This window comes from Chiloscyllium punctatum, chromosome 8 (genome assembly GCF_047496795.1).
Source record: "Chiloscyllium punctatum isolate Juve2018m chromosome 8, sChiPun1.3, whole genome shotgun sequence".
NCBI lineage: Eukaryota > Metazoa > Chordata > Chondrichthyes > Orectolobiformes > Hemiscylliidae > Chiloscyllium > Chiloscyllium punctatum.
In genome coordinates, this window is record NC_092746.1 from 40,844,110 (window position 1) to 40,866,590 (window position 22,481).

The following is a 22,481-nucleotide window of genomic DNA, read 5'->3' on the forward strand; positions in this document are numbered from 1 at the left end:
TGGGGGGTGGGTGGGAATCTAATTGAAACATACAGAATACGGAATGGCCTGGACAGAGCAGATATTGGGAAGCCGTTTCCATTGGTAGGAGAGACTAGGACCCAGGGAAATAGCCTTAGAATAAAGGAAAGACCTCTAAGAATGGCAATAAGGAGAAACTCCTTTAGCCAGAATGGTAAATCTATGGAATTCATTGCCACTGAAGTCTGTGGCAGCCAGGTCATTGAGTATATTTAAGATTGAGATATATAGGTTCTTGAGCATCAAGGGGATCAAGAATTACAGGGATAAAGCAGGAGAATGGGGTTGAGAAACATGTCAGCCATGATTGAATGGTGGAGCAGACTCGATGGGGTGAATGGCCTAACTTCTGCTCCTATGTCTTATCGTCTTAAATTTGACAGAAAAACAATGACGTCTGGTGACAAAGATTCACAGACTATTAAAAGTAATAAATCCAATTAACAAAGCCCCAATAAATGTAAAACAGCATTGTTTAGAGGAGTGTAATGGAAAAGCAGAGAAGTTTGGCTGAACTGATAAAGAAACTTCAAAACATATTCCATTTATGAAAATGCTCAGCAAGAAAGAAAAACAAGAGGTTTGGGATAGTACTCATTTAATATAGACTTATAATCATGCCTACAGACTGCAATTGTTTGAGAAATCAGAAGCCCATCAAGAATTTGATAAAAAGGGGGAAAAATTTGTGCAAACTAACTAAGAGTATATGACATGAATTTTGACAAGTACATAAAAAAAGTACAAAGTTAAAACTCACACAACACCAGGTTATAATCCAACAGGTTTAATTGGAAGCACACTAGCTTTCGGAGTGATACTCCTTCATCAGGTGATCACCTGATGGAGTGTCACTCCGAAAGCTAGTGTGCTTCCAATTAAACCTGTTGGATTATAACCTGGTGTTGTGTGAGTTTTAACTTTGTACACCCCAGTCCAACACCGGCATCTCCAAATCATAAAAAAAGTAGATAACCATTAGCCCTTCAGAAGCAGAAGCAGGAAAAATTACCATGGGAAATTTAGAAAATGGCACACTGAACAAATACTTTGCATATGTCTTCATAGTAGAAGATGTAAGTTTCACACCAGAAATAAGATGGTAACCGAGAGCTGAGAGGGAAGAAATTAAGATAATAAAGTATTGGAGTAGCTTGAACTAAAATTTGACAAATACCGAAGGCTTGATGGCAGCATCCTTGAATTCCAAAAGGAGAGTTACATAGATATAAAATGTGCTGATAAGGATTCTCCACTTTCCTCAATTCTGCTGTGATACCAGCAGATTGGAACGCGCACGCAATACTACCACTCGAGTAAGGAGGGAAAGAGAAAATGGGAAAACTATAAGGCAGTTAGCCTGCTAAGAATCTGTTGTAATCTATTAAGGAAGTCTTAATAATGCACTTAGAAAATCATAGGATGATCATAAACACTGTACACTGTTTAACAAAAGTGAAGTTATGTTCAACAAAACATCACAGTTTGAGGATTTACCTAGAAGACAAAGGGGAATATATACATACTCGGATTTTGAAAAAAGAATGCAATTCAATGTCAGACAAAGGAAAATATCTACTATAAAGACTCTTAAAGTTGGGAGTAATATATAAGCATGGCTACAGGGTAGGTTAATGAATAAAAAAGAGTAGGGATAAATGGAACAGTTTTGAGTTGGCAGACTATGGAGTGCTGCAAGAATCAGTGCTAACGTTTCAGCTTTTTAAAATCTACATCAGTAATTTAAAAGAGATAGGATCTCTTACAGGCATGTACTGATGCATCACAATACAAAGTTAAATGGGAACCCAGGCTGAAAGGAGGACAAAAAGATGCTGCAAGGAGATATAGTCAGATTTAGAGAGTGGGTAACAAGGTGAGAAAATAGGTATAATGTGGAGGGATAAGAAAGTTCTTCAGTTTTGTTGGAAAAGAAACGATCTTACTCCTCACCTCCCACACCACTATGGGGAGCATACAAATGTTAATGTTTGCAGAGAATTGAGTATATTCCCACCAGGAGCACAAGTAGTTAGTGCAGATACAGAAAACAATAAGAAAGGCACAACAAGCAATCAGTAAGGTAAATCACTAATCAAAAAAAAACGGAAAGGTATGAGCAAGAAATTTAGAAAATCATAATACTTTCGGGCAGAGTTTGTAAAAGGGAAAGTTATTTGATAAATTGAATCATGTTTGCGGCTTTAACAAATATAATGGATGAAGGGGAACCAACAGTTGTAGTGCATTTGGAGTTCCAAAATACCTATGATAAACTGTCATAAAATATGTTAATAGACAAAGTAAATACTAATAGAGTTGGAGGTGATATATTAGCATGAATGTTGGATTGGATGACAGACAGAAAGATCAGAATGGGGTAAAGAGACAGTTTCCAAGTTGGTGAGTGATAACTGGGGAGTGCTGGAGCTTCACTTGTTTGCAGTCCACATTAATGACTTAGATGAAGTAACCAACTGCATTGTAATCAAATTTGTGACAATATAAACATTGGTTAGGAGAAAGTTGTGAAGAGGGTACAAATATTCTGCAAAGGGTTAAAGATTGATTAAATGATTTGGCAAAAAATTGGTCACTTAAAAAAGGTCATATTTGCAATTCAAAGTCAACAATTCTGGCAACTAGGAAATAAACTATGTTAAAGGCCACAAATCAAAGCAACAATGATTTTAATAAATTGCGGTACAGACTCAAAGTGTCTGCTCAAAAGCCCACTGTATCTCCTATTTCTTATATTCTGCTGTTCAAATGATGTTAGCTTTTACTGCATTTGCTTTGAAGCACAAGAATAAACATGTATTGCTAAAGTGCATGATGAGACCACATCCAGAGTATTGCCTGTAGTCTGGTCATAATATTTAAGGCAGGCTATACTTGTTTTGGAAACAGGATTACAAAAATTCACAAGATTGGCATGCAAGATGAGAAGGTTATAATATATGATGAAGCTGAACAAACTAGACGTTTCGGAAAATTAGTGAAGATCTCATTTAACCTATTGTTCCATCCCTATCACACTTCAACTTTCTGGATTCCTGTTTCTGGTCTCTCATTTCTTTCAACCTTTGCATCAAAACCTTTCAAGACAATACAATCTACTCTTAATTTAAAATTACTTAATTCAAGTTATTTAATATTTTTGAAGTGCTGCAAGAATCAGTGTTAACGTTTCAGCTTTTTAAAATCTACATCAGTAATTTAAAAGAGATAGGATCTCTTACAGGCATGTACTGATGCATCACAATACAAAGTTAAATGGGAACCCAGGCTGAAAGGAAGACAAAATGCTGCTGCAAGGAGATATAGTCAGATTTAGTGAGTGGGTAATTTAGGCACTAACTTCACACTTGCTGTTATTAATGTTCTTTAGATTGGATAACAGAGTTTTTTAATGCAAAAGGATAATCAGCAATAGACTGCATCAGTCATTCAGTCACTTCACCTTACTCTCAGTCTCCTGCTCTCAGGCATTTACTACAGCTTTAATTCATTCTTGGGAGATGCACTCACTGGCCAACTTAATATATATTACCTATTCTTAGCACAATGAATGGTTTACTAGGGTACTTCAGGAACAACTAACAATCAAATATTCAAGTGTATGTGAAACTGGAGTCACGTTTAGATTAAAACAAACAAGGACATCATGGACATTTTTATGACAGTGTCAGTTTGACAGACATGCTTACTGATATTTTACTCTATTAACTTTTTTCAAAAATTAACATTACTACACCACCACATGCAAAAGCATGTTATTTTACTAATCATGACTGGAGTGATTCCGGGTTGCAGAAATGAAAGGCCAGTGTCAACGATTACACCAGGCACTGCTCTTAAATGGTCAAACTTTTTCAAACAAGGGGACAACATGATCACAATAGATATCACTGAATTAGCAAGGAAGAACTAGAGCACTTGCCTTTTTTTTAAGGGCCGACGAGATTAACACTTCTACATCCTGACCTGCCTGAAAATCAACTGACTCCATCTAACCCTCAAGGATAAACCTCTTTGAATCTTTATGCTGCTGTTTAAACACACAAGCAGTGTATTCAAAGAGAGGTGGATAACTATTGATCTATCTTTTTTTTTGTTAGTTGTATGAAAATAGAGGTGGTAGCATAGTGGTAATGTTACTGGACAATCAATCCAGAACTCCAGGCTAATCTTCTGGGCAAACGAGTTTGAAGCAAACCATGGCACATGGTGAAAACTGATTTCAATAAAATCCAGAATCTGAAAACAAGCTGGACTAATGGCTACCATCTAACCAATGTTGATTGTTGGAAAAATCCAGCCAGTTTTTTTTAACCGAAGGAACTCTGCTGTTCTGAAGTAGTCTGCCTGACATGTGGCTCCAGACTCTCAACAATGTGGCTGATTCTTAACTAGGGAGTAAATCTCAACTAGTGATGAACAATAAATTTTGGCCAAGCCATTGATACCCACAACCCATGGACAATATATAAAAAAACTGAGATCTGATGGCTGATCTAGTGCTAGTAAGATGAAACTGAGCAACAAAGAAACCTAATGAAAACTTATGAAAGTATCAGTGACGATAAGCAAACAACTATTTAATAAGGTTTTACAGATGCAAATGATGTGAAATTCAGCAATAAGGAAAACGTACAAGAATGGATCTTGAAATTGTAAATCAAAGAGCTTCAGTGTCAGACTAGAAGCCAGTCACATAATGTTCTCAACATTAAAGCTTGTGCAGTTTAAAACTGAAATGGAGGTGACATTTCTACCACACTGAAGTACACAAAATTTATGCCAAGTTCAACAATTTGATAATTAAAATGAGAGCAGGTTTTTGCCTAATGAAGACTGTCATATTTAAAGAAAAACATGGCTTTCACTTAGTATTAATGTAATGTTTTGCTGAACTTTACTGATGCAGAGCAAATAGTTTAGTTTTAACTTATACAATGACAGACACATGCACAACAAAGGCATAATTTCCACATTAAATCTTCTACTATGTCAACAACTCTCAGAGAAATGCGAGGGCAACACCAACCAAAGCCATAGGAGCAGAAACTGGCCATTCAGTCCATCTGAGTCTGCTCCACCACTCAATAACGGCTGATAAGTTTCTCAACACCATTCACCTGCCTTCTCCCTGTAACCTTTGATTCCTTTAACAATCAAGAACCTTTCTAGCTCTGTCTTAAACATACTCAAAATTATGGTCTTCTGTGGCAATTAATTCAAAAGATTCACCACTCTCTGGCTGAAAAAGTTTCCCCTCATCTCCATTCTAAAGGGTCTGCCCTTTACTCCAAGACTCTGTCTTCAGGTCCTAGTCTCTTCTGGTAATGGAAACATCTTCCCAACATCCACCGTATCCAGGCCTTTCAGTACTCTGTAAGTTTCAATTAGATCCCCTCATCCTTTCTATACTTCATGGAGTATAGACCCAGAGGCATCAAACTTTCCACATATGTGAAGTTTTCCATTCCTGGGAATCATTCTCATGAGCCTTCTCTGGACCCATTCCAGGGCCAGTACACTCTTCTTAAGATATGGGGATCAAAACTGCTCTCAACATTCTAAATGTGGTCTGATCAGAGCCTTACAAAGCTCATGAGTATGAACCTGCTTCTATATTCTAGTCCTCTTGAAATAAATGTCAACATTGTATTTGCCTTCCTAACTATTGACTCAACCAGCAAGTTAACCTTCAGAGAAACATAGATGAGGACTCCCAAGTTCCTTTGCTCTTCAGATTTCTAATTTGTTTCCCCATGCTTCTATTCTTCCTACTAAAATGCACAATCTCGCACTTTCCCACATTGCATTCCATCTGCCACTTCTTTGCCCACTCTCTCAACCTGTCTAAATCCTTCTGCAGCCTCCCCGCCTCCTCAACACAAACTGTCCCTCCATCTATCTTTTAATCATCTGCAAACTAAGCCAGAATACATTAGGTTCCTTCATTTACACCAATAATGTATAAACTCCACTAGTCACCAGCTGCCATCCTGAGAAGGACGCTTTGATCCCCACGCTCTGCTTTCTGCCAGTACCCATGCTAGTACCTTGCATCTAACACCATGGGCTTTTATCTTACTCAGCAGCTTCCTGTGCAGTACCTTGTCAAACGCATTCTTGAAGTCCAACTAGATAACATCCATTGGCTCTCCTTTGTCTAACCTGCTCGTTACCTCCTCAAAGAATTCTAACATTTGTCAGGCACGATCTCCCCTTCATGAAACCATGCTACCTTTGTTCTATTTTTCTTTGCACTTCCAAGTATTCAAAAATTTCATCCTACAAGCCACTCTACATGGTATTCATCAATTTGACCAAGGCTTTTGGCACAGTTGATCAGGAAATGCTATGGAAGACACTGTCAGAGGTTAGCTGTCCAGAGAAGTTTATCAACATCCTGTGTCTCCACCGTGTGGATGAGGGTGACAGTCCTCACCAGTAGTACCAATCTGGATCTATTAAGAATTAGACTGGGTCTGCAGCAGGTGGTGAGGAAACCAATAAGGAAAAACGTACTTAATCTCATCCTCACCAATCTATGACAATAGCAGTAAGAGTGACCAACACACAGTCTTGTGGAGTCAAAGTCCCACTTGTGCATTGAAAATTCTCTTCAATGTGCTGCATGGCATATTCACTGTGCTTAATGGAACAAACTGAGTGCAAATGCACTCAGCTCCTGACGTTATTACAACTTTGATTCAAACATGGACAAATGAGTTGAATCCCAGAGATGAGGTGGGAGAGAGCCAGCCCTTCACATCAAGGTCGCATTTGATTGAGGGCGGCATCCAGGAGCCCTAACAGGGATAAATCTCCACTGGTTGGAGTCATACTTGGTGCATAGGAAGATAGTTGTGATTGTTGTCAGTCAGTCATCTCAAGACATCGTTGCAGGCGTTCCTCAAAGTAATGTCCCAAGTCCAAATATCTTCAGCTTCTTCATTGGCATTAAGACAGGAAGTAAGCAGAGGTCTGTCATCACACTATTCTCTATCTTCATCGCCAAAATTCTTCACCTTGTCAAGAACAAGTGGGGTGGACATTGTCTCCCATCAGATGTAAAACTTTTCACTCTCAACAAGCTGAAATCCAAGAAGAAAATGACAGTGACATCATTCATGAAATTTCAGTATGTGGATGACAACATCATCTCCGCTCTCTTGGGAGAGAAACTTCAATCCTTGCTTAATGCCCTTATGGCAGCATACCGAAAATTTGGTCTCAGGCTCAATCCCAAGATGACTTTATTCATTCATCCAAAGGCAAGTTCAGATCTAACCGTCCAGTAAGATCTGGATCTATTAAGAATTAGACTGAGTGAGTCAAAGTCCCATCTTTGCATTGAAAATACTCACCACTGTGTTGCATGGCACAATCACAGTGCTTAATGGGACTAACTTTGAACAGATCCAGCAATACAACACTGGGCATCCATGAGATACTGTGGACCATCAACAGCAGAAGAATCATTCTCCAACACAATTTTCAACCTCAAGGCCCAGCAAATCTCCCATTACCATCAAGCCAGGAGATCAACAGTGGTTCAATAGAGAGTGCGGTAGGGCATGCCAGGAGCAACACCAAGCATCCCCTGAAAATGAGATGTTAACGTGGTAAAGCACAGGATTATTTGCATACCAAATAGCAGAAGCACCACATAACAGTCAAAGATAAGTGATCCCACAATCATCAAATCAGATCTAAGCTCTGCAGTCTTGACACATCCAATCATGAATGGTGGTGGACAATCAAATACCTCATTGGACGAGGCAACTCCACAAATACCCCTAGAAGAGTTCAGTCTATCAGTGCTAAAGATAATGCTGGAGTATTTACAACAACCATCAGCCAGAATTGCACAATGGACGTTGCAACTCAACCTCCTTCCGCGGTCCCCATTTTCAGCCAATTTGATTTACTCTACATGATGTCAAGAAACAATTGGAGGCACTGGTACTGTAAAGGCAACATCTAGAAATAGTACTGAAGACTTGTATTCTAGAACTTGCTACACCCTGGCTAAACTGTTCAGTACAGCTTACCACACTTGCATCTACCCAACAATATAAAAAATTGCCCAGATACGTTCTGTAAACCAAAAGCAGGACAAATCCAACCCAGCCAATTACTCTATCAGCAATATACTTTTGATCGTCAGTTAAAGTGATGGAAGGTGCCAACAAAAGTACTATCAAGCAGTACTTGCCTAGCAATAATTTTCTCACAGATGCTCTCTCATGGAGTGCAAATGCCACTCAGCTCCTGACCTTATCACGACTTTGATTCAAATATGGTCAATTAAGTTCAATTTCTAGAGATGAGATGGGAGAGAGCCAGCCCTTCACCTCAAAGTCACATTTGAGTGAGGGTGGCATTCAGGAGCCCTAACAGGGGTATATTCTCCACTGGTTGGAATTATACTCCATGGATCGGAAGACAGTTGTGGTTGTTGTAAGCCAGTCATCTCAACTATAAACATCGTTGCAGGCGTTCCTCAGAGTAATGTCCCAAGCCCAAATATCTTCACCTGCTTCTCTCCATCAACAGATCAGAAGTGAAGATGTTTGCGCATGATTACATAATGTTCAGTATAATCAGTGACCCCCTCAGATATTGAATTAGTCTGCCTTCAGATGCAACATAAAGAGGACAATATCTAGGCTTGGGCTGAAACGTAGCAAGTAACATTTGCGCCACACAATTGCCAAGAAATGGCGATCTCCAACAAAAGACAAAGTAAACAACGTCCCCTGACTTTCAATGGCAGTAGCAGTACTGAATCCGCCATTATCACATTCTCGAGTTCACTATTGACCAGAAACTCAGTCGGACTCACCATAGTGGCTACATGAACAGGTAAGAGGCTAGGCAAACTATAGCAAGTAACTCATCACTCCAAAAGCTTGTCCACCATCTGCAATGCACAAGTCAGTGAGATGGCATGTTCTGAATTTTCCTGGATAAATGCAGCTGCAATAACCCTTAAGGAGCTTGAGGCAATCCAGGACAAAGTACCCTGCTTGATTGGCACCACATCCACAAACATCCACTGCCCCCAACACCAATGCTTAGTTGCAGCAGTGCATACTATCTACAAGATGCACTGCAGAAATTCACCAAAAATCATTCGACAGCACCCTCCAAAACCTCAACCACTTCCATCTAACAGATACATGGGAACATTACCACCTTACACTTTTCCCTTGAAGCCAGTCACCATCCTGACTTGACATATGGGTGTTCCTTCACTGTCACTGGGTCAAAATCCAGGAATTTCCTCCCTTTCAGTTTTGTGGGTCTACCTACAGCATATAGTCTGCAGCAGCTCAAGAATGCAGCTCACCATCACCTTCTCAAGCACAACTAGGGACAGATAATAAACAATGACCAACCATCAACTCATACACCCTATGAGTGAATAAAATCTACACAACATCAAAAGAGAATTTCTCCCACAACGGAGCATTTCCCCAACCTGGGAAGCTACCTCACATCGAAGGCTGACATCAATGTAGATTCCAATATGGCATCCAGTCTAGTAGTGTCACCTTTGGACACCTAACTACGAGAGTCACCAATGACCATAACAACTGTGCTGAAACCAAGAGCCATGTATTTAAGGCAGCTATTCTTTCAATTCTTCTTCATGATTCTGAAAGACCCTGAATAAATACTATCAATGCTGTTTGAGATGGGTTCTCTGCATCGGCTGAAAGGACTGACGTTCTAACACCCGGGTTCTTTTGTGAGGCACTAACTAGAACATCGAAGTCAATGACCATCCAAAGTCAACTCCACTGGGCCACCCATGTGAGGGAAGGACCAAGAAAGTACTTCAAAGGCTCCCTGAAGACCTACGTCAAGGAATGCAATGCTGATATATTCCTTGACCTACGTCAAGGAATGCCTGGTAGGCATTCATTTGAAAGAAATTGACTTGGAGGAAGCTCCTCTATGAAAGGGCACAATTCATCGAGAACACCCATTGGCAAGAGGAAATTTGGAAAAAGCCACCTGAGAAATACCATTAATTGAGGGCAAGGACCAATTCCACTTCACAGAAACACCAGCCAAATGCATTGTTGCTGATATAGCTATAGGATCAGGCTCATCAACAACGCAGAGAACCATAGAAGTCATGGCCAGTGACTTGGAATTTTCTGGATAGACAATCATAGTCATGTGACTGCCAACGAATGAACATCATACAAATTCCCATCAAAATAAGCTCTTAAATGCTTATAGATATGTTGTTTCATATTCTGAAATGTTAATGATTATTCAATAGGATGAAAAATGGTGTTTTGAGAGTATTCAAGTTAAATTGCAAACTGTACACCAAAGAGCAACTAATAAAATAGAAATCCTAAAACTGCTCAATGTATAACGATCTTTGATTTGACTTTATGTTTGACAAAAATTGTTCCTAAACGGGCATATATCTAGTCTAATATTGAAATACCTTTCGATAACCAACAAATGATAAACTATTGAACGAGAACACTGGTCAATAATTCTAATGTTTTAGTGTCAAAAATTAAAGTTTAAAACAGTAATGCTTTCTCATGTTAATTACGTGTAGTCAAACAGATGCTTTCTCATCGTTTATTTCTTTATTCAGACTTTAATAAGCCATTTTGTGTAGCAATATGAAGGTCAATGACATACATAGTAGCTCCATATGTCTCTTTAAAATGACATTTAAATGTAGCTAATAAACAAAAACCATTATTTGGAAGGCACGTTATGACAGACATTTATTCTCAGCTATTCAAAGGAGAAGAGGGAAGGTGGGAAACAGGACAACTCTAAATGTGGGTTCACCTCTTCAGCAGCTGCTTCGGAAAGTAGCCCTTCTCTTTGAGCACAAGTGACATGGAAATATGCTCTGCACATACCAGCATCACAGCTTACGCACACTCCAGTTCGAGCAAATCGCATGTCTTCACATAAACTACACTCCTGAACAAACAAAAGAAGAAAATCAGTCAGGAAGTCCTCTAAGCATTGTAGCTTAACCAAGCTTGAATGATTCAACAGAAATTATGTAACAAGCATGCAATTGAGAATACTGTCATGACTGGGTTGATGGAGAACACGCACTACATGCTTAAAATATTCTGAAATGGTACTGATTATTTAACACAATGAAAAATGAGACTGAGAGAGCATTCAAGTTAAATTGCTTACTTCAAAGAATAGCCAATAAAGTAAAAAGCCTAAAACTACTCATTATAAAAGGATTTTTAATTTGTTTTTTTTTTCAAAACTTCTTCCAAGATGTACATATGCCAACTGTAATATTGAAATAGCTTTTGACAACTAGCAATGAGTGATAAACTTATGAAACAAGGATACTGGTCTAGAAATGTGCACCATTATAGCCAATGCGAAGTAAAAATTAACTAATTACTTAACAAGAATCATGAAACCTATCACTCTAGCCCTGCAATTTACACAGAAACCGATGCACTAGATAGTACTGTATGAAAGCCACATGCCAATGTCACTGCACAAGTTAAGAAAAATGTCTTTATTCAAACATTATTCAAGTAAAAGAACAAGCTAAATAGTTAGAAAGGGCTGCAACCTTTACAATAGGAGCCAGAACACCAACTGTCAGGATAAATTTGTTCTGCAATATTTCTGAATAAATGAGTGATAATTAGTCATTGTGACTGTCTTGCATATATAGCAAACTTTTTATTAACCAGCACCGATGAAACCAGGAGTGTGCTGGTCAATCAAATATTCCAGTTAATCAAGAGGTCCACATAATCAATGTAAAAATACATACTAAGTAATAGAAACATCATGCAGTGGGTTTACACATCACTGTTATACTTTCTTTAGAGTATAAATGATTTAAACAATAATGCAATTTTACCTTAAGTAAAATTTACCAGCAGACAGCCTTCTTATTCACACCCTCAACTGACTACTCCAACATCATGGAGATCACGATATTACAGAAAACTTCAGGTATTTGAGGTATATAATTTTTGCCAGTTTAGAGAATTCCAATTCATAAGGTGCCAGCTAAAACAATGTTTCCTGTATTATCATTTATAGCTTACTTAGTGAACAGCTAAGAACCAAGGAATAGCTAAGAAACTGGCTCATTAACCATAAAGTATTTCAGAATACTTTATTAAAAATAGCAATATAGAACATAAAAACAAAAAATGCTGGAGAACCTTAGCAGGTCTGCAGCATCTGTGCAAGGAGAAACAGAATTGATGTTTCAAGCCTGATATGATTCTTCTTCAGAACACCCAGTGCTCCAAGGAAGAGTCAAACTCCACCAGGAATGTTAACAATTAACTTCATTTCTTCTTGAAAACAGAAGTTTCTCAGATGCTGCCAGACCTGCAAAGTTTCTCCAGCACTTGGTTTTTATTTCAGATTTATTTAAGAATGTAATCTAGTTTAATTTTTTTCAGAAAGTCACCAACATGGCATGTAAGGAATTGTCTATGGACATTATTATGAACACATTTGTTAAGGACCCACATAAGAGACAGGTCGCAAAAAAAACAAACTGCATTGCTCAGAAATTGGTTAAAGGGGTAGAAGAAACATAACACTGAGAATGTGCGTGATCCAATTGGATGGTTGTGGCTAAGCAGTGTCCACTCAGGATGTGCACTAGGGTCTCTGGTTTATAGTATTTACATGTCAATAAATTAAGAGGAGGAATAGAGAATGGCACATGCAAAAGAAAGTGGCATTAAGTGAAAAGACTTGCACTTTTGCTGCATCACTCTGGGATATTAAAGTACATTACAGACAATGGCATGCTTTTACAATGTAGTCAGTGTTACGTTGCAATAAATCAGTAATCAATTAATCAATTTTTGGTGTTTGTTGAGATAAAATAGTCCATGACATCTGAGCAAACACCAGTGATCTTTTGAATTCTGTCAGAAGATGTTTCACAACCAAGAGGACAGGCTGGACTTCAGTTCAATATCTCACCGAAAAAATACTAAGACGATGCATCATTCCCTCAGTGCTGCATTGGCAGCATCAGCCTGGATCGCATGCACTTTTGAAGCCTTCAATCTTCAAGACTCAAGAAATGCCAAATGCAGTGGGTCGAACATTAATAACTAAGTTTGGTGTTGACACCAAGATATTATCACTAAGTGGTTGGAAGCAGACAGTAGAAAAGGGAAATGATAGGTTAAGATAAAAGGTAAAAAATATACCAGATGCAATTCAAATCTAGAGAAGTGTGTAGTTTTCCACCATATTTTACAGTCGAGAAGAAATTGGATTATTTTCTAAATGTTGAGAAGTTAGAAAATGTAAAGAAGCAAAGACTTTATGGTTCATATTTAGAATTCATACAAAATAACCAATACTATATGGAAAATTTGCTTTCATCTCAACAGGGCTGGCAAATAAAAGAACAGAATCTATGGACAGAATGTTGTATAAGGTGAAGGGGGCCTCAGCTGCCTACCTTTTGGGAAGGCCCACTGCATCTACAGATCTCAAGGTTTTGACGAGTTAGCTGCCAGTCTTCCACTGTGATCACAGGCATTTGGAAGGGTTGGTCAAGTGTTGGCCAGCCATTCAGAGGTCAGCAAATATAATGATCTGGGAAAGCAGTGTTTACTGACAGTACTAAATCACCTCTTGGCCCTTGAATCAAGAAGGAACCCATGCACAGTGAGTGATGGTGCAAGACAGGAGTCAGCAGATTTCCAAAGGCACGTAGTTCCTGATGTTGGGTGTCTTGAGATGAAAGATCCTTGCCCAAAAAGACTGTAAGCAAACCTACCAAAGTTGTACATTATGTTTCACACCTATCTCTCCACCCTTCAGGCACTCTGCCTGTATGCCTGATGAAGGGCTTTTGCCCAAAACGCTGATTTTACTGCTCTTCGGATGCTGCCTGAACTGCTGTACTTTTCCAGCACCACTAATCTATTATGTTTCACACAAAGTTATCAGTCATATTTTAAAGTATGTATACCCAAACTTAGTGTAAATCTCTGGTGATTGCTCCAAGATATTTTTTCTACTCTGCTACCATACAGCAAGATGGCAGCAAAGTAGTATGCTCCTCCTGGAGGTCCTCTGCTCCACTTGTTCTTTCCCCTTTTCTTCCTCTCATTTTAGCAGTCCCAGAGCAAACGTGAGGGGAATGCAGAGTCCCAGAGCAGCACAACATACATTGGTGCAGCTGAATGCTGGTGTGGAGCAGACTGGGGCCTATCACGGGCAGTCAGACTATATTCTTGCTGAGCTGCTGCAATGTACCATCTATTTGAAATTCTTTACCGGACTGTAATGTCAATCCTTTAGCTATGTTATAACTGTCTTATTTATAACTTATTTTAGACACTGTAAATGGCTACTACTTTTCCTTTTTTCCCCTCTTTTGTATCCAAGATTTGTACCTAGGTACTTGCACCTAAGATGGTGCCATTACAGGCAGCCATTGTAAAATCTTTTCACTGCACTCCTGTACTTGAGTACACGTGACAATAAAGGATATTCTAGTCTATCTTTTAAATCAATTTATTGGCAATCGGTTTTAAAATAGTCCTTGTATCAGATTTTTGAAAACAAACAAGAACATTTTTATTGTCGCAGAAATATATAGTCTTACCTTCGCACCATATTTTGAATAGTTCATTTCTGTAAGAGTAACAGGCCGAAGTTTGTCGATATCTCCAAATGCCACACCAGGGACGTAAAGGGCACAAACAACATGAACCCACCTAAAGAGAAAATACACAGGAAGCCACTGAAAGTGCAAACAATCGCGGAAATCAACTTCACGGTTGGCTCATCCTATCTATGCTAGTCATTTGAAGCAGCAGACATGTTCAGCCCCACATGCCTCCATTTTGCCTGGAACCTCAAGTTCCTCATTAACACTCTTGTTTAAGATTATCTATGGTATTAACTTCCACCTATCATTTACGTAACATGTTATATCCTGACAACTGTAAAAGAAATTTTTATATACGCTCTAGATCTTTACCCAAAGACTTTAAATCTGTGTCTTCATGTCAGGGATCCTTTCTACCCCTTCTATCATTTTGAATATTTTTGTTGGATCACTGCTTAACCTATTCCTATTGTTCCAAAGACAATAGTTCTGACTTTTCCAGCCTATTAATACCTGAAGACTTGCATCCATGGTAACACAGGAACAAGGGCCTTAAGAGGAATATGAAAAACCTTCAAGCCTGCTCCAACATTCAATAACATGTGGCTGATCTGCTTGTGATCCCAGATCTATTTTCCTTTAGAAATACCATGTTCTATCCTCAACTCCCTCACATATCAAAAACACCAACCTAACTCAGCTTGGAATAATTTAAAAAGCCAGCCTCCACAACTTCTGAGGAAGAGAATTTCATATAATAAGAACTCACAAAAAAAATTCTCTCCTGTCTTAAAAGGGAGATCTTTTATTCTTAAATTACATCCTTTCGTTTTAATCGCTTCCTCCCAAGATGAAACATCCTGCAGGTATCCATCCTATTCGGTCCCCTCAGGATCTTGTGCACTTCAATACGAGCATCTCTCATACTTCTAAACTCTAATGGGCACAATGTCCCACAAAATATGCTGAATTAACATTCTCTAAACTACTTCTAAAGCAACTACATTTTCTTTCAAATAACAGGAAAAAAACTGTACACAGTACTCCAGGTCTCACCACCATCCTGTAAAGTTGTAGTAAAACTTCCATACTTTCAGAATCTAGACCAATTGCAAAAAAAACTTACTGTCTTTCCTTTGCTCTATATGCGTAGTAAGATTATGAGGTTCATATATCAGTGTAAGAGAGGGTGGTGCTGGAACAGCACAGCAGCTCAGACAGCATCCGAGGATCAGGAGAATCGACGTTTCATGCATAAGCTCTTCATCAGGAGATTTCCTGCTGAAGGTTTATGCACCGAAACGTTGAATCTACTGTTCCTCGGATGCTGCCTGACCTGCTGTGCTTTTCCAGCACCAGATCCTCGCGCTGATCTCCAAAATCTGCGGTCTTCACTTCCTGCTATACACAGCGTACCCAGATTTCTCTCAACCACTAAGTTTTACAATCTCACTATATTTAAACAGTATACTGTTTTTCTTGTCTTCTTGTTAAATGGACATGTTTACATTACCCATATCACCTCCATTATACTCCATCTGCTAAATGTTTGACCACTCATTCAACCTGTCGACATCACTGTGCAGACTCAATACTTCCTCTCGACAACTTACTTTCCAACCTTTCTTAGCATCATGGGCTAGCTTAGCTATCATTTATTTGGACCCCCTCATCCAAATCATTCACATAGTACAAATAGCTACAGTCCCACTACTGATGTCTGTTGCAGTGCAGTGGCTGCAGCCCACAAAAGACACACTTATCCCGACCTCTCCTTTCTATTAGCTAATCAACCATTGATCAGTACCCTCACACCATGTTACCCTCACACCATGTGATCTTGCGCAGCAAGCTTTGATGTGGCACCTTATCAAATGACTTTGGAAATCCAAGTATGCCACATTTACTGGTCCCCCTCTATCCACCTGTGATTTTACTTTGTCTTATTAACATCCTGGTAAACATTCTCTATATCACACTCCTTTCTAAAACTTTGTTATCCTGTATAAAGTCACTAAAACAATATACAAGACAGCCAGTGTAATCAAGGGTGAACAGAAAATAAAGTATGTTTCACATATGCATTAACTCCTTCCAGAAATATAATAAACAATTTCAACTCGCAGAATGCAAGTGGTCCTACAACTGATTTCAATGCTTATGTTTAGATAAAGAAAAGCAAAATAGAGCAGCCTCTCATTCCTGATCAAGTGAGATGCATTTTTAGAAAATGGGCAAGGTTAGAATCTGATTTCGCATTATACTCCCTGAAACAAAGAGGTTTAGATGGCATATGATTGTGTTCTCATGGCATGTGATTGTGAATATCTGCTGCATCCTGGAACAAAACCCTTTTCCCAGAGAGCAGATGGTGTGCAATGCCACAACTGGTTCGATCATTTGGGACTGGCTAGCTCAGTTGACTAAATGTCTGATATACAGCTCAAAGCAGGGTCAATAGCACAAATTCAATTTCTATTTCTGCCAAGGTAGACATGGGATCTGTCTTCTCAGCTTACCCCTGAAGGGTGGAGGACAATGGCAACCTATCACGGCAAACTGCAAAAAATTGATTAAGGATGAAACATCCAATGTCAATTAGCCAAGGGTTACATGTGAACAAAGCACACAACATAACATATCTTCAGTGTTAGCATATGAGGAAAATCTTAGCCAATACTTTAATGACAAACACTGAACAATCAACATCTTTGTTCAACAGCTAACCTAACAACCTTTTATGAACGAATTTAAGAGACTTTCAAAATCTTTGAGACAGTGAATCTCAAAATTACAGATGTATCTCCTGGCAAAGCTGTGAAAAAATTCATGGAGAAAGGAAGAAGAATTGACTGAGACTGAACCAATTAGAAATCAGTAAGTTTTGAAAAACACAGGATCAGGTCAGGCTTCCATTAAGAGACTCACTTATACTTATCCTCATCGTCATCATCAGGCTGGCTGCAGTAGTAGCTATTTTCAGTAAGTGCTTGTGATAACTCTTCAGTTCTAGTAAGTTTCCTTTTCCATTTTCTACTTTGGTTTTAGTGCAACTTGTTTTCCTACAAGTATGAAGCCTGCCCTTTAACAAACATAATTGTGAACGGGGACTGGGAATACACAATTGCAAAAAACTTGACTTTTTTTTTTAAAACCCTTTACTTGTCCTTGTTACTTGACACTGCAGCATGAAATGGCATTTAAATTCCTGTTTTTCCTCCCAGCGCCCATTTGGGTTATGGGGCTGCAAAACTTTCCAGTATTTCAGGCAGTCTCTAGACATGGAGAATAGATCTTTCAAACACTGCTGCCAGCAGTTTGGGAGAAAAATGCATGCCTTTGTGCCCGTGCTGTCTCTGCTTTTGGAAAGTTGTTTTATCTTGAGAGAGACTTTCTTTTACTTCCTCTATACAAGATATGGAGAAACAAATATTTAATGCAGATTTCATTTGCAATCCTAATAAAGCTCTCAAAATATCCCACAATATTGTAAAATTGCTATGTCCGTTAAAGAGAAATTTCCAAAAATGTAACACTTAGAAAGATAAATTAACAGATTTTGAACTGAGGCTTGGCGGGTTGATGGCTCACAACGAGAATTATGCAGGTGGTTTTAGAGGACCCTGAACATATCAAATATTCTGAGTGAGTAAAGATGTATGAGATTTCAAACAGCTTGGAGAAATTTGAGACATCAGTATACAGAAGTGCCCTTTTAGCTGGTGTCAGCAAGAGGAAACTGGCAGTTTATGATTTCCAATCTAAATTTAAAAGGCAAGTGCAATGACAGGTATATGAGATCAGATAGCTCACATTTAGATATCATGAAAACAGACTTCTAGCAATGTGGTCAGAATTGTCAATTATAAATGGAGCTAGTGGAGTATATTGTTATTTTGGGAACTATGAACTACAATAATTTCTGAAGGGGACCTTCTACGAACCACATGCAGAAGCCTCTGAACGAGCTTATAATACTTAAACCAAAATTATTATTCCTTTCTTGAAGTGACACAAACCTTCCAGCATCTGTCTCTTTAAAAATTCCATCCACATTGGGACACAACTCACAACTGGGTGTAGCTCCACATTTGCATGCATCACAGAACCAGGGTTCTGTTGAGTTTTCAGAGGCAGAACTCATAATGGAATCACTTTCACCATCGACACCATAGCATCCTGCCAGAAGAGAAAATATACTGATGAAATGTCAAGACTTCACTTCAAGACCTTATCCTGAGACGTAACCCCAAGTGAGGTGTGCGCAACTGACAGCATTCGCTTGGAGATTTACTTGAAATTACAAGCACAAACATCACCCAAATATCTTCCAAAGACTCTAGCTATTACACTCTGAAACTGAAGTTCTCTCAGGAATAAAGGAAGTGCAAATTTTACAAGCATAAAATCCAAAATGTTGCACTTTAGGAGATGCAAAACCAACATTAGTAAAGATGACTTACTAATATATACAGTGCAAGACATCAAATAAAATAATACTTTCCTAAATACGTAAAACAGTTCAACTTATCATAGAAGAGACCCCATACAAAACAGAATACAGAGAAACCTCGATTATCCGAATATCAATTATCCGAATATCCGATTATCCAAAGGAGGTCTCGAGGTCCCGATAGAAACATTACATCAAAAACGTGTTTCTAACACTGATCGTATCTTTTGTTCACATTGAATAAAAGTGAACTCCACTTCCTGAAATGCTGCCGTGAACAGTCCTGGACATCAATGGGAGCCCAGACACTGTCTCCAAATGACTGACTTCCGGCCCTCTCTCACTCTCCCCACACTTTGCCTGGAGTTCTACACAGGCGTGCACCCTAAACCCCCCTTCCCCAGATAACCTCTCCAATATTGTCCTGTACAGGGCAAAGGTGAAACCTGTCAAAAAGTTGCAGTAAAAAGTTGTGTGTGCGCGCGCGCACTATTTGGAGACTCACCTCCCAAAAGGCAGCAGGAGCAGTCTTGTTGTTGGTGTCCCGTCCATCTGCCCCAGAGAAGGGTTGGGGAGTGGGTGGGGGATGGGCAGTGTTGGACGGGGTTGGGGCGGGAGGGACGGTGTTGGACAGGGTTGGGGGTGCAGATGGGGTAAGCGGTGTTGGACGGGTTTGGGGGAAGGCGGTGTTGCACAGGGGTGGGGGTCGGGGGTCGTGGCTGGACGGGTTTGGGGACGGACAGGGCTCACACGTGGTGTGCTGCTGCCTTGTCATCTGAACAGTGAGCAGACTTAACAGAAAACTCCAAGCCCCAGAGGAAAGGCATTTATACAGTTATAATCAATTATCCGAACAAAATAGTGTCTGCCCATCTCATTCAGATAATCGAGGTTCCTCTGTAATTAAAATCATTATATACTTATAATTTGTATACATGCTCTGCTGTAACAACTCAAAATGTCGCATTTCATGACAATGACTTTGCAGGAGGTTACTCCTGTTCAATACAGGATCCACTGTCTCAACATGTTTGCAATGTCAATGCTACTAACATAATAATTACAAATTCCACTTCTGAATTACATCATGGGATTTTACTGACAGTCCCAGGATTACATTATATAATTTGTGCAATATTCTGTAAAATTGTATACTTTGACTGTGTTTATTTACCTGCTTCTAAATGCACATGAAACGCAACATGCAATGTATCATTGAAGCTACAATCTCAACCAACTGAAATGCTGTTGAAACCAGCACAAAATATCACAGAATTTTAAGCACTACATGCATTCAACATAATTGAAGTTGCAATAATCTTTTGTGCTGCTTGTTTGATCTATGTCCTGACTACCAATCTCAGGGTAAATTATGCTTCAATTTGCTGAAAGGCTTATAAAACAAACCAGTTTTTTGGGGGAACAAGGATAGTAAATTGCACATCTTAAAAGCCTTTATACAGGGGAACCTCGTTTATCTGAACGTGATGGGCACAGACTATTTTGTTCGGATAATCGATTGTTCGGTTAATCGATTAAATGCTTGTCCTCTAGGATTGGAGTTTTTAAAGTCTGCACTTCGTTCAGGAGACTGCACCAGTACACAGCGTGCAAGGCCCCGCCCCAACCCAGTGCAACACCTTCCCCGCCCCCCATCCCTAACCTCGTGCAGCACCTCCCCCGTACCCAAACTACCCCTCTGCCCCCAACACTCCCCCGCCCCCAACCCAGTGTAACACCTCCCCCATGCCCCAACACCTCCACCCGTCCCCAACCCTGTGCAACACCTCCCCCCGCCCCAAACCCCGTCCAACACTGCTCCCCCGCCCCCTCTCCAGGGCAGCTGGACTGGACAACAACAAGACTGCTGTAGCTTCCTTTGTGGAGTAAGTCCACACATCCATGCAGCCACAGCCACACACAACTTTTTACTGCAACTTTTTGACAGGTTCCACCTTTGCCCTGTACAGGATAATGTTGGGGAGATTATGTGGGGAAGGGGGTTTAGGGTACACCCCTGTCTAGAACATCAGGGAAAGTGTGGGGAGAGAGAGAGGGTGGGCAGTCAGTCATTTGGAGACGGTGCCTGTTTAATCACTGTAAACAAAAGATGCGATCACTGTTAGGAACGTCTTTGATGTAATGTTTCCATCAGGACCTCAAGATTTCCTTCGGATAATCTGATTTTCGGATAATTGGTATTTGAATAATCGAGGTTCCTCTGCATATGGTCTCTCTATTAATGTATTTAAAAGTTAAATTGCCTAATGTACAACAACGTAACCAGCAAACTGCTTTATTGAGTACATTTTACTAATTTAAAATGAATTTGCTCAGAAGTGGTTGATTGAAAACAGCAATTAGGTGCATATTTTGGAGATAATCCTACTTTCAGTTGGTATACCATATATATTCGAGTAAAAGTCGATCTCATGTACCAGTTGAATGCCTACTTTTGGCCAAAAACTCTGGAATTTTCCATATATCATGTAAATATCTCGTGTAAAAGTCAACACCAGTTCTTCATAGGTAACAAATCAACATTTGAGAGTCAAGGATGTTACGATGAGGAAATGAATTTTTTTTCCTGCTATTGTGTGTTCTGATGTAGAATTCACACCAACATTTGACTACAGCTTTCTTAAGTTCTTTATCGAATGAGCACTGTAACTAGTATAATTAGTGTGATACAACGTTTACCACACCATCATTTCTTATATAAGTTAGGCCTATATGCATTTACTTCACTCTAATTACCATGCAGCTGCTGATGATTTCTCACAACTACAATGATTGATGAGACTCTATGACAGTTAAATGTCTGATTAAAAAATAAAAGGTTAAAATATTAGTTTGAAAAACTAAAACAGCAGTAGACAAGAGAAAACAGAGGGGAATGGAAGAATTCGGTGCAAAAGTTTAAGACGCATCAGGTCAGGGTCAGGGTCCTTTTGTGCACAGCTCAGCTGAATTCAATCCCCTTGCATCACTTGTGGAATTATTGTAATTTGTTGCAGTTTTTTTTATATATTCATTGAGAGATTAATTGGGCTTCTGCTAATGATACAGGTCATTCTGCTATAACGTGCATTTCATTAGTGTGAATTTGCTGAAACGCAATTGACAAATTGGGACGCCGTTTCTACAGCGTGAACCTTTAAAACGTGTGTTGGCTGTTGTTATTAAGTTGAAGACAGAATGAATGCTGTTCTGCACCGAGAGCTTACAAGCACCTGTCATATGACTGACTAACAGTTTCAGAGTTTACTGGAAAATTGAAAATATGTAACATTTGGCCGTAAAATAGATACCACAGTTGGTTGCTATTTTGACAATAATTTGAATTTAACC

General features: G+C 39.3%; 1 protein-coding gene across 4 annotated transcripts in view; it reads right to left on the bottom strand.

Annotated features, from left to right (window-relative positions):
* Nucleotides 1-22,481, bottom strand: part of phf14 (PHD finger protein 14) — a 229,117-nt gene that overhangs the window by 135,910 nt on the left and 70,726 nt on the right. For all 4 annotated transcript variants that reach the window (XR_011961314.1, XM_072575405.1, XM_072575406.1 and 1 more), the window contains exons 5-7: nucleotides 18,697-18,856; nucleotides 14,672-14,783; nucleotides 10,873-11,010 (exon numbers count right to left, since the gene is read on the bottom strand). Coding sequence is in view for 3 of the 4 variants with exons in the window: in XM_072575405.1 (XP_072431506.1) it covers nucleotides 10,873-11,010; nucleotides 14,672-14,783; nucleotides 18,697-18,856 (410 nt within the window). In the remaining variant the exon portion in view is untranslated. The remainder of the gene's footprint in view (nucleotides 1-10,872; nucleotides 11,011-14,671; nucleotides 14,784-18,696; nucleotides 18,857-22,481) is intronic.